Genomic DNA, 13069 nt, shown 5'->3' with positions numbered 1-13069 from the left:
GAAGTAAAAAGTGAATAATAATATTTTAATAAACTATGCAAATAAAACACTGGTAAGTTTTGGGGACTTTCCTGGCAGTCCAGTGGTTAAGACTCCACGCTCCCAATGTAGGAGGACGGGTTTGATCCCTAGTCAGGGTACTAAGATCCCACATGCCCCACAGCACAGCCTAAAAACAAAACAAAGCAAAACAAAATACTGGTAAATTTTTTAAAAGGGTATGCTGTCTAAACATAGCTAATTTAGTTGTCTCGACCTTAAACCCTAAGGGGGAATTGTGTCTAGAGCACATACTGTGTTAGAATAGTTTTAAGTCTGCAGAACCTCAGTTAGTTTGTTGAAACTTTCAATTAAGAAAACTTTAGGAGAAAGAAAAATATTCTAGGCCTGTGTTTTTCATTTAGAAGGTTGCTACCAATATTAAAAATTAATTTACAATGTATTGTTTATGAGTTTTTCATTCATGCATATGTTTGTGCTTCAGTCATACACACATACATATATACATTCATATACACATTATGGGTGTGTATATGTGTGTACTGAGTTGCAGTGTAAAATATGCTTTTTATTATAGGCTGTGGTTTAAAAAATTTAGTATACTGGATAAGCAAAAATTAGATGCTGTTCTAGTGCCATAGTTTTCTGCAAAAACAGAATTTTATTGCATTATGATAGTGGAATCTTAGCATATAAACAAATTCATTCTATACTCAATTATCCCTAAAGTTTGCATATACTAGTAATATAACTGTGAGAGCTCTTGGATTTATTTTCTTAAGAAATATTATGAACACATATAGAAACAGTAATATCTTGTTTTTCTTATTCTCTCTCTTTCTTGCAATTACTATACTGTTGTTCCCTCTTCTGTTTTCTGGAAGAGTTTGTACAGACTTCATATTATTTCTTTTTTTTCCCAGTTTTACTGAGATATAATTGACAAATAACATTGTATTAGTTTTAGGTGTACAACATAATGATTTGCTATATGTATATATTGGAAAATGATTATCATGATAAGTTAAGTCAATATCTATCACCTCACATAGTTACAATTTTTTTTTCTTGTGATGAGAACTTTAAAGATTTACCCTCTTAACTCCTCAGAGAGGATTCTCTGGGCTCTCTTTTATAAAGACACTAATCCTATTCATGAGGGCTCTATACTACATTTATGAGGGTCTGCATTCATGAACTAATCACCTCCCAAAGGCGCTACCTTTAAATAACATCACATTGGGAGTTAGAATCTCAATATGAATTTAGGGAGACACAAACATTCAGTTTATAGCAAATTGTCAGTACAATGTTAAATAGAAATGGCAGGATTAGGCATCCTTGTTTTGTTCCTGACCTTAGGGAGGGAAGCATTCAGTCTTACACCATTTTAAATATGATTTGGAAGTTTTCCACAGATACCATTTATCAGTTTGAAGAAGTTCCCTTCTATTCTTAGTTTCTTGAGTATTTTTTATCATGAAAGGGTGAAGAATATTTTCAAATGCCCTTTCTGCATCTGTTAAAATGACCATGTAGATCTTGTCTTTTAATGACATATTGTATTACATTACATACACATTTTTGAAAGATATTTTGCTGAATAAAGGATTCTTGGTTGGATCTTTTTTCTTTTACATTTTAGAGATATAGTTTCATTGTATTCTGGCCTGCATAAATTCTGATGTTATAATTTTTTAAAAATTAATAGCTCCATAAGTTATGTTTCTATTTTTTCTGACTTTCTTTAAACATCCCTAATTAGGATTGATTTTTACCAGCTTGACTATGATATGTTTAAGTGTGTTTTTCTTTGTATTTATCTTGCTTGGAGTTTTCTGAGATTATTGCATATGTGGTTCTATATCTTTCATTAGTTCTGTAAAATTTGTAACCATTATATCTTCAAATAATTCTTCTACCTCATTGTTTCTCTCTGGTACCTCAATTATACATATGTTAGACCATTTAATACTAAGTTCCAGACATTGTATATAAAAGAATATTGGAGGTATTTATTTATATCTAGAAATGATGGTTCATCTTTTGTTTGGCTATTAGTGTAGGTTTGTCAATGTTGACAGAAGTAGAGTTCGATTTGGGTTTTGTTTTTCCTATATTTATCTTCAGTGCACCACAGGGTTAGAATTCTTCTAATGGGGACTGCAGCTACCTTATATATCATGTAAAACCTGGAGTACTTGAGGGTTTTGGTCAGTGTTACTACTCCATCCTCAGCTTTCAGGCACCAAAGATTGGGTCTCCCTTTCCTCTCATGACCCACTTACATTGGTGGAATGCTATTGCTTTTTACTCACGCCAAACTCATAATGGAAGCAGGGGATAAGTTCCCCAGTCCAGGCTCAATCTTAGGCCCTGAGTGCCTGAGCTTCAAGGGTTGGACTTTGCCTTGTTTTGGTGACAGTCCTTGGGAAGGAATGATGTTCTTGTCCCTCCCTCTTTGGAAGATAGTTTTTATTTCTACCCTTCCCTCTGGTGGTAGCCAACTTCTGGGTGGACCACAGAACAGGATGGTTTCCTGCCCCTCCCTCAATGACAAATGGCTTTTGTTCTGTCCCTCTCCCTGTAACATCTAAACTTTACCAGGGGTTAGGGGCCAGTAATCTCAGAGACAGAACCACTTTTGCTTTGCATTCCAAAAGCGTCAGGAATACAGAGCTGGAGGGTACAAGGATGAGCGAGTATTCCTGCTTCTCCCTTAGTGGCAACCTATCACCATTAAATGCTTTCTTCATTGAGGAGAGCACACTTATCCTTTTGAATAACAAAGATCTGGTAAGTGGGTGTAGATTCCCCTTGTGTCTGAAGTTCCTAAAGTTTCTAAACTGTTGTGCCAGCCTCACTTAGCCTTTACGTATTCATTAAAATTTCAGGTGTTTTCTTCCTATCTTCTTTTATGGTTGCTATTTCTTCCTTCTGTGCTCTGCCCAAGGTGAAACAGTTTGTGAGTCTCATCCTTCTTCCAAGGTGTTTGTATCCTTGGAATCATTTCACCTGGTTGCTTTGGGCTCAAAAGAGTGATAATTTAAAAAATTATCTAGCTTTCTTTTTGCTTTTTTTCCTTTGGTTATTGTTGTTGTTAGAATGGGGGTAACATTCAGTTTGGCTCTCTGTATTTTCAGTAGAAGTAAAAGTACTAGTACCATTTATTTTGATCAGATCTGTCTTTTTCATTCTGCTCTCAGGCAGTGCCCAGTCTGGTACCAAAGCATAAGAATAAGAGTTCAATCTCTTTCCTACCTCCTAGGCTTTTTGTTTCCTTTATGCTTATTAATGTCATGAAGCAATATGAAGGGAGAATCCTAGTTGAGTATGATGAACATGCGAAAACTAGGTCATTGTTCCTCTGTATGTAGTTACATATATTTGACAAATTAAGTTTCTTAGTATAGGCAAAATAACATTTCCATTCACCAATGGGCATATAGCTCTGCTGAAGAAAGCCCAGCCTCAGGTCAATGGTGGTGTCTCTGGTACCTTCCTCCCCAATTCTTCTCAGTGATTTTTTTTCCCCTGGTCTACCAGTCCCAGTACCATTTTAGCAGCACAAAAACTTGTTGAAGAGCTGGATTGTTTTTGATAACACAATGTCTAATCCAGGGGAGGAAAGATAGTTTCATTTCTCCTGGAAAGTCATCCTCCCCATACATATGTCCTGAATAACTTGTATTTCTGCCTAAGAAAAGAAAACCAATAAGAAATTGCATTTTTACATAAAAACACACGTTTCATATCCTGGTAATATTCTCTTACATTCTTTCTTTTCAGAAAGATTTTTGTGCCTGGGAAAGTACATTGTTTTTTCATCTTGCTGGTTTTCATCCATTTGCTCCTAAGTGAAGTGTTTTACACATAGAAATTATTGTCCTGGAAACTCTATTCCTAGTTAAGAACAGAAAGGATTATTATTTTCCTCCCTAAATAGGGGAATGGGAAAGTGATTTACTTTCCCAGGTACAAAAACAACCCTACTGTAATGGAAAGGAAGTTTCTTTTTCATGTCTTCTGATTTCTCCTGGTCATTTAACAATTTTCAGGTTGTTTCTAGTGAGATCATCCAGTTCAAAAAACACCACGATAAAATAAGTCTGGGTAAACTGGGAGACAGTTCTACTGTCCCATTATTGAACATTTCTCTTAACTTGCTTCCTAACGAGAAAGTATTAAATAAGTAGTAGCATCCTTTGATGCTAGTGGATCAAAATGGATCCTTTGCATTAGAGTTCCTCTGGCGGCCCCTGTCTGTGTGAGCAGTTATCAGAATCTAGTCATACTAGCTTTCGCTCCACCCCCCCTCCCCCTCCCCACGTGGAAGCAAAGAAGGAAACAGCCCTGTAAGCTCTCCCAGGGCAACTGTCAGCCTCCCCGCGGGACGTTTGCCTCCTGCCCAAGGAGAAACGTTCCCTCTGGAGGTTTGGGTGGCCACCAGTTCCCCGACGTCCTGGCCCGGCAGGCTTTTCCGCTGAAGCAAGGAGAGCAGGCTGCACCGCGCCTGTGGGAACCGCAGCCCACGGCCCGCCCCGCCTGCGCCGCCCAGCGTCAGCCCCGACCCCTGCCTCAGCGGGCCGCGGCGGAGCCATGCAAGAAGGCCTAGTGGAAGTGGAGCCCCGGGCTGCGCTGGCCCAGCCTGCCGAGAACACCGTACCGTCGGAGGCCGAGGCCGGGAAAGCCAGGGGAAAAAACCCGCGCTTCAGGATCTTTCCAGCTAACCTGATCAAGTTCGGAAATTTCAAAAAAAGGGAAAGAGACCAGGCTGGGTCCACGCCCCCCAGTATCAAGAAGGTACGGGAAAAACAGGAAGAGAGTTTGGAGGGGCCCTGCGGCTTGGGCTGTATGGCTTTTCCCTGCTGTCAGCGTTTTAACAACATCCGTTGCTTCCTGATTTTCTTCTGCATCCTGGTCACCTCTCAATGTAAGCCTGGGGTGGGGCTGGGTAGAGGAGAGGTGGTTCTGGTGCGGGCCAATGCGGGGCGTCAGAGGGTTGCCTACGTTGGGGAGGCGGAAGAGGGACGAGGTGCGTGGGGAGTGCCACGTGTGGTGTGGCGGCCCCGCTTCGTGTGGCGGGACTCTCCAGCGTTCTCAAGGTACGTCTGGAATCAAAACTGGTTAAACGGGCCACCGCCTGGTTTACTTCACCTCATCAGGCACCTGATGGACATAATCCCCGCTTCGTGCATGAAGGGGGCCTGGCCTCCAGAGAGCCTGATGGAGGGAGGGTGGCGTTGAGTCGTTGAACCGTTATTAGGTCACCAGCCCTGAGAAGCTCTGTCATTCAGGGCTGAATCACTTGGGAGATTAAAATAAAGTCGAAAACAGTATCTGTGATCACCAGGTTGTTTCTGCTTCTACCCACAATTTTTTTTTCTTTTTTTCTTTTTTTCTTTTTTTTTGCGGTAGGCGGGCCTCTCACTGTTGTGGCCTCTCCCGTTGCGGAGCACAGGCTCCGGACGCGCAGGCCCAGTGGCCATGGCTCACGGGCCTAGCCGCTCCGCGGCATGTGGGATCTTCCTGGACCGGCGCACGAACCCATGTCCCCTGCATCGGCAGGCGGACTGTCAACCACTGCGCCACCAGGGAAGCCCCCTACCCACAATTTTGAGACACATTGGCCAAGCCACTTGTCTCCTGGATCTTGTTTCCTTATGTGTGGATTGAAGAGGTGGAGTGGGACCTCAGACTATATCAGAGAAACCAAACTCAAAGGTGTTTATCTTTGCCCACACAGTTTGAAGAAGAGTGTGAATTTGAATGCCTTTAGAGGAGACGTATATTTTCTACTTGGCCACAGCCCTCACTACTCCCATTACACCTAGATTCTTTACTATCCTATTTACACTGATGATATTGGAGTTTGCCAAACATGATCTCTTTTTGCTCTAAAATGCTGTGACTAAATAACTTCAATAAAAAGGCTGTATGTGATAAGTACCATATGAGAGCAACAAATAAATAGTCATCAATTTCTCTTGAGAAATCATCAAAGAAGTTTCTTTGAGAAAGAAGCATTTGAATTATGCCTTGACAAATAGGTATAGTGATAGCTGGGGATGTAGAATATTTATTGAATAAGGAAATGAATGAAAGAGTGTTTTGGTAAATAAACACTCAGATACAGGAAGGCCTTGTTTCAGAATGGTGAGTGACAAGTTTGGCTGGATGATGGTTTCACCTAACCACCCAAACTGCTAATTATATTTATTTTATTCATCGTGTCTCCCCAGGACCTAATATAGTGACTGAGGCAGAAAAGAAAGAAATATGTATTGAATACATAAGTAAATTTAAAAAGAAGAAAAAGACAAATTGTAGCCACATTATGAAGGTCTTTAAATACCAGACTGAGAATTCTGAAAGGATACTAAAAGGTGTTTACTTCCCATTAATGTACTGGGTTAATAAGTCAGGTGCTTTACAAGCATCATCTCAATATAATCTCCCTATTCGGTGGGTAATGTGGAGCCAGTGAACGTTTTTAACGAGTGGTTGCAGTGAATGGTTTTTAGCTCTACTACTTATTAACTGACTTCATACAGATCATTAGCACAGTTTGGGTATAAATACTGAGTCTTTCATTCATAAATGAATTTATGAATTTATTTAAATGAATTCATAAATGAATTCTTCACTTTCCATTTATCAATTCATTTATTCATTGTTACATTTTAAACAATTTCAAACATACAGAAAGGGTGCAAAGGCAATACAAAAAATTCCTGCCTTCCCTTCACCCAGATTCTCCAGTTGTTTACATTTTACCACATTTGTTCCTTCACCTTTTCTTTCCTATACGTATAGACTTTTTCAGACATGGTGCCCCATCACTGCTAAATACTTCAGTGTGCATCTTCCCAAAGTGAGGACATGCTGCTGCATAACCACCTTACACCCCTCCCAGTCAGGAATATTAGTGTGACACCACCATCATGTTATGAATTCATACCCCCACTCACATATTGCCAACTGTCTCAATATTGTCTCCTTTTCCTTTTTGGTCCAAAATTTTATCCAGGAACACATGTTGCATTTAGTTGTCATACTTTAGACTTCCTCTTTAGTCTGCAACAATTCCTCATTCTTTCCCTGTTTCTTATGTCCATGCCAGTCTTAAAGTATATGGGTCTTTCATTTTCTATGTTGAACTTTGAAATGGGTTTTTTTGATCATTCCTTATGACCAGACTCAGGCCATACCTGCCTGCCCGCCACCCTCTCCCTCTCTCTCCCCCAAATCTGTGGTTTGCCTTTTCATTTTCTTGTGCCTTTTTGATGAAAAAGGTGTTCACTTTTGTTGAAGTCCAGTTTCTTAATTTTTTATGGTTCATTCTTTTTGGTTTCTATCTAAGAATGTATTGCCTAACTCAATGTCATGAAGATTTTCTGCTTTGTTGTCTTCTAGAATTTTTATGGTTTAGCTCTTATGTTTAGATCTCTGATCCATTTTGAATGAATTTTTTGTGTGTGTATGGAAAGGGTCAAAAATCATTTTTCTCCATATGGATACTTTACTCCAGCATGATTTATTAAACAGACTGTCTTTTGACCCATTGCATTACCTTGACGCTGTTGTTGAAATTCCAATCTCTAGAGTCTTTTTCTAGCTTCTCTATTCTGTTTTATTGAACTAATATGTCTAACTTATGCAAATGCTGTATTGCATTGTTTACTCTGGTTTTATTATATGTTTTTAAATCAGGTATTTTTCTGACTTTGTTCTTTTTAAAAGTTGTTTTGGCTATCTTAGTTACTTTGCCTCTCCACATTAATTGTAGAATCAATTTGTTTAATTCTGTAAAAAACTTACTGGGATTTTAGTTGGGTATGCTTTGATTCTATAGGTTTGGAGAAAATTCACATCTTTTTTTTTTTCCTTTTGATTTATTATAAGAAAGAATACAGAAATTACTATTGCTCAAAACAGTCATTCTCCTGGAAACCTCAAATAGCAAATTAGAATTATATATATATATATATATTATTTTCTTTTTTTGAAAGATAGTTGCTAGGAGAGTAGATTTTCCAGACCCCAATGAAAGATTCATTTTGCAATCAACTTAAGCCTATATATATACGTTTTTAACATCTTTATTGGAGTATAATTGCTTTACAATGTTGTGTTAGTTTCTGCTGTATAACAAAGTGAATCAGCTATATGTATACGTATATCCCCATATCTTCTCCCTCTTGCATCTCCCTCCCACCTTCCCTATCCTACCCCTCTAGGTGGTCACAAAGCACCGAGCTGATCTCCCTGTGCTGTGCGGCTGCTTCCCACTATCTGTTTTACATTTGGGAGTGTATATATGTCCATGCCAGTCTCTCGCTTCGTCCCAGCCTACCCTTCCCCCTCCCTGTGTCTTCAAGTCCATCCTCTACAGAAAATTGACATCTTAACAATACTGAGTGTTCTGATGCCTGACCATGGTGTATCTATTTAGGTCTTCTCTCCTGCAAGTTTGCTATATTAATTTATTAGTTTTAGAAGCATTTTGGCAGACTCCTTAGGATTTTTAACTACATGATCATGTCAGCTGTGAATCAGGACAGTTTTACTTCTTTCTTTCCAGTCTGTATGCTTTTTATTTCTTTTTCTTGCTTTTTTGCACTGACTAGGACCTCCAGTACAATGTTGAATAGAAGTTCTGAAAAGAGATATTCATTTATTTTTCCTGATTTTAGGTAGAAATCACTTAGCCTTTCACAATTAAGTATGTTAACTGCAGGGTTTTTGTGGATACTCTTTACCAGTTTATAGATGTTCCCTTTTATTCTTAGTTGGTTGGGAATTTTTGTCATCAGTGGTGTTGAATTTTTTTTTTTTTTTTTTTTTTTGGTGGTACGTGGGCCTCTCACCGCTGTGGCCTCTCCCGTTGCGGAGCGCAGGCTCAATGGCCACGGCTCACGGGCCAAGCCACTCCACGGTATGTGGGATCTTCCCGGACCGGGGCACGAACCCGTGTCCCCTGCACCAGCAGGCGGACTCTCAACCACTGCGCCACCAGGGAAGCCCAGTGGTGTTGAATTTTATCAAGTGTTTCTTTTCCTGTATCTATTGAGACCATGATATGGTTTTTCTTATTTATTCTATTAACATTATTGTGTTTTTTGATTTTTGGATGTTTAACCAACCTTGCATTCCTGGGATAAACCCTTATTGCTGGCCTATTATCTTTTTTTATAGATTGCTGGATTAAATTTGCCAAAATTTTGCTAAGAATTTTTTTTAATGAGAGTATTGGTCTGTAGTTTTCTTGGAATGTTTTTGTCTGTCTTTAGTATCAGGTTATACTGGCCTCATTAAATTAATTTGGATGCGTTCCTTTCTCCTCTTTTTTCTGAAAGAGTTTATGTATAATTGGGTGCCTACACAAACTCTTTCAGAATTAGTTTGTCGATTTATTACCTCTCTATATCAATATTAGTATCAGCTTTTTGCCTCTCAGCTTCAAACTCATCCTTTTTGCCTGCTCTGTGAAAATAGACCTGGGCCCTTTAAATATTTTTCTTTACCAGCTGTCACAATGTTAAATTTTATCAGTAGAAGGTACTGGAGAGCCATTACACAGAAAATTTTACTTCTTGGTTCTAGTGTGTTTGCTTGGCAAGCTCCTGCAGTGTATACAGGTTTCTCTATCATCAGGCTGTTGCAGTGCTTGCATCTTCTCCAGTATCCCTCTGCTGTAGTGCAAGGTGGCCAGAAGCACTCAGTGGCTGGCAGCTTCCTTTGGCATTCCCCATGAAGAGCTTTCCCCAGCACATAGAAGGAGAACTACCACAAAGTTTTAGAGTATAGATTTCCTGCCAGTTTTGTTAGCATGGCACCACAGTGACTTCTTGGTCATTCAATAAGCCATGGCTATGCTCTCTTCAGCAAGGTCTGAATTTTAGCCCTTGAGTGCTCCCTTTCAGCCCTGGGGGAGTGGTTGTTCCTTATATGGGCTATTTCTATATTCTTTAGCATTCTCTTTACATCTAACTAGCTGATGCCTTGTTACATTAATCTCCTGTTATAGTTAATAATTCTTTATATTAAACTTTTCTTGTTCAAATTACTGTGTGGTTTCTCTCTTCTGATTGGATTCAGACTGTGATGGAATTGGTATCAGGAGTAGTCCCAGAAGATATACTCATAAAGTTGTAATTTTAGGATTGGTTTTGTATGCCTTTAATCTTGAGTGAAGTGCTGAGCTCTTTGCCAGTGGAAAACGGGTAGTAGTTCTTGGCATGTAGTGGTATCATAATTAATCAAGCTATCACCTATGCTTGATTGGGATGAAATGCCAAATGAAGCATGTACCTTGAAAGCCGAGTGGATGCTGTAGTTTAACTTATGGTAGTAATGATGACTATAAGGACTCTGGTGATGGATGGAATCTTTTGAATGCCCCTAAGCACTTATGAAGAGAAAATGACAAACTTAGGTTTGTTAGCTCTCAGCCCAAGTTATAGTCTGAGAATTCAAGGGCTCCCATCAAAGCCCTGAAGTAAGCTCTCATTTCTTTTAACCACAGAACAGATATTTCTGGAAATCAAACACAAAATGTAAATGTATGCATTGATGAATTATAATGACAGTTGAATTCAAAATCTTGTCAAATTTGCCCTGTGTCTTCCCCTCTCTTTCTGGAAATCAAACACAAAATGTAAATGTATGCATTGATGAATTATAATGACAGTTGAATTCAAAATCTTGTCAAATTTGCCCTGTGTCTTCCCCTCTCTTATGTATTCAAGATGAGTGTTAATTTTTCAGTCTGTTCAGTTTGTTACTTATTAGGACATAGTGGTAACTTCTAAGCTCTTTACATGTGGAACTGAACTGTGTGTAAGTATTTGTGTGGACACATATTTTCATTTCTCTGGATTTATACCTAGGAGTGAAATTGCTCAGTCATATGGTACCTCTACAGTTTAATTTTTAAGTGTGCTCTAGGTTTTCCATATATGTACTTCAACGATTTGAAGAAGTTGCCTTTTATTCCTAGTTCATTGAGTGTTTTTATTATGAAAGGGGGTTAGATTTTGTCAAATGCTTTTTCTGCATTTTGATGTTCATGTGGCTTTTATTTTTTATTATGTTAATTTAGTGAATTACAATGATTCATTTTCATATATTGAATTGAAATTAAGGAGGCCTGTGGCTTTGGGCACTTAAATTTGGTGAAACATTCAAAATAATCATAGAGACAACCTATTTAAAGAGCTTTGTCTTGTAAAGTATTTGTCAAAGAAAGATTCTCTGAATTGAGTATTTTGTCTGAAATATTTCAGTACAAAAATATAACTGAAGACATTATTTAGTAGTATTTTCTTTGAGCTTATGGGATACTTGCACACTTATAAAGAGTGTTTATTCAATGAAAATATTATGATCTGTAGTAAAGAGTCATTTGGAGGCTTTAACAACTTCAAATTTATTAACTATTATATTGGAGATCTCTAAGACCTTACTCAGGCTAAATGATTCACTAGAAGGACTCAGAGAAAGATGTTATACTCATAGTTATGATTTATTATAGTAAAAGGATACAGATTGAAATTAACAAAGGGAAAAGGCACATGAGACAAAGTCCAGAAAAAACCAGGCCAAGCTTCCATGTGTCCTTTTCCAGTGAAATTAATACTAGGGTTATGCTTAATACTCTCAGCAACAATGTGTGATAACACATATGCAAAGAGTTGCCAACCAACGAAGCGCATGTGAGCCTTGGTGTCCAGGGTTTTTGCTTTTGCTTTTGTTTTTGAGGGGGTGTCAGTCCTCTAGGCATGCAGCATCTGTGTGACTGACCTCAGCTACTCAGATTCTATTACTCCATCCCTCACACCCAACAAAAAAGGCATTCACCATAAATCATGTTGTTAACATAAACTGTCTGACCAAAATGGGACTGTGTGGCTCAAGGCCACCAGCATATAAAAGCACTCTTATATGGTAGAATATTCCAAGGGCTCAGAGTCACCTCCCAGGAGCCAACCAAAGACCAGTCTTGAAGACAGGCCTTTTTTTGAGCAACCCAGGCCTGAGTTAACTCTTTACTGCAAAACTATAAAAAGCAACTCTGAATTACAATTTTTTTTTTTTTTTTTGCTGTACGTGGGCCTCTCACTGATGTGGCCTCTCCTGTTGTGGAGCACAGGCTCCAGACTTGCAGGCTCAGCGGCCATGGCTCATGGGCCCAGCCGCTCCGTGGCATGTGGGATCCTCCCAGACCGGGGCACGAACCCGTGTTCCCTGCATTGGCAGGTGGACTCCCAACCACTGCACCACCAGGGAAGCTCCTACAGTTAATTTTATAAGAACAATTAGGGATAAGATCATATTAAAATATATTCTTCAGAAAAAATATGAATTAACATTTTATTAGAGGTAAGTATGGCTAAAAAATTGGTTAAAGTATCTGAGTGTGTAATGAGAATAATATTCCTTTATTTTGTAAATATCATGATACATAATATAAAGATATTTAAAAAGTTTTTGACTAAATTTTTAGCTTCACTAATGTAATAAAACTAGTTGGTTTATAAATTTAAAAAATTATATGATTTTTTAGGTAGTACTCCATACCAGGCATTGAACCAGGAAAAATACAAACAAAACAACCCTTAAAGATGGGAATCTGGAATTGGTTATCTGACCTGATTGGGCTTGAAAGCAATGAAAAAAGCAATATTTGTGCCTGTGGAAAATGGTACACTGGAAGTCAGTGGCATGTAGTGACTTAAAAGAGTTATTTAAAATGTTGCCTGGGATAAAGTTCTTACTAGAGGCAAGACTTTGGGAGACAAATAGCTTCTGCAATTGAGTCCTATGGTGGAACTTTTGACTACAAAGATTTTGGGGTTGATTGCTTCTCACCGCACTGAAAAATTCACAGAAAGAAAATGAGAAGTTTAGGACATGATTAGAAATGCGTGAGCTTTTCTGCTGGTTCTGTGAGAATCTTATCACTTTTAGGCACATACTGCATATTTGGAACAGTACCAACCCGTATTCACACTTTCAGAATTACAACATAAGTTGAATTCATAAATTTATGAGATCACTTATGTGA

The 13069-nt window shown here is 38.6% G+C and overlaps 1 protein-coding gene across 1 annotated transcript in view; it reads left to right on the top strand.

Moving 5' to 3' along the window:
- Nucleotides 1–2694: 2694 nt before the first annotated feature.
- Nucleotides 2695–13069, top strand: part of LOC308616335 (solute carrier organic anion transporter family member 6A1-like) — a gene marked incomplete at both ends in the record, with an annotated part of 76424 nt that continues 66049 nt past the window's right edge. Inside the window, 3 exons of the mRNA XM_081232601.1 lie at nt 2695–2796; nt 4059–4113; nt 4382–4933. Of these exons, the coding sequence (XP_081088727.1) occupies nt 2695–2796; nt 4059–4113; nt 4382–4933 (709 nt within the window). The remainder of the gene's footprint in view (nt 2797–4058; nt 4114–4381; nt 4934–13069) is intronic.

Source organism: Mesoplodon bidens, assembly GCF_964165515.1.
Source record: "Mesoplodon bidens genome assembly, chromosome: 4".
NCBI classification, from domain to species: Eukaryota; Metazoa; Chordata; class Mammalia; order Artiodactyla; family Ziphiidae; genus Mesoplodon; species Mesoplodon bidens.
Note: the sequence above shows the minus strand (reverse complement) of the source record. Positions and strands in the feature narration are given on the sequence as shown.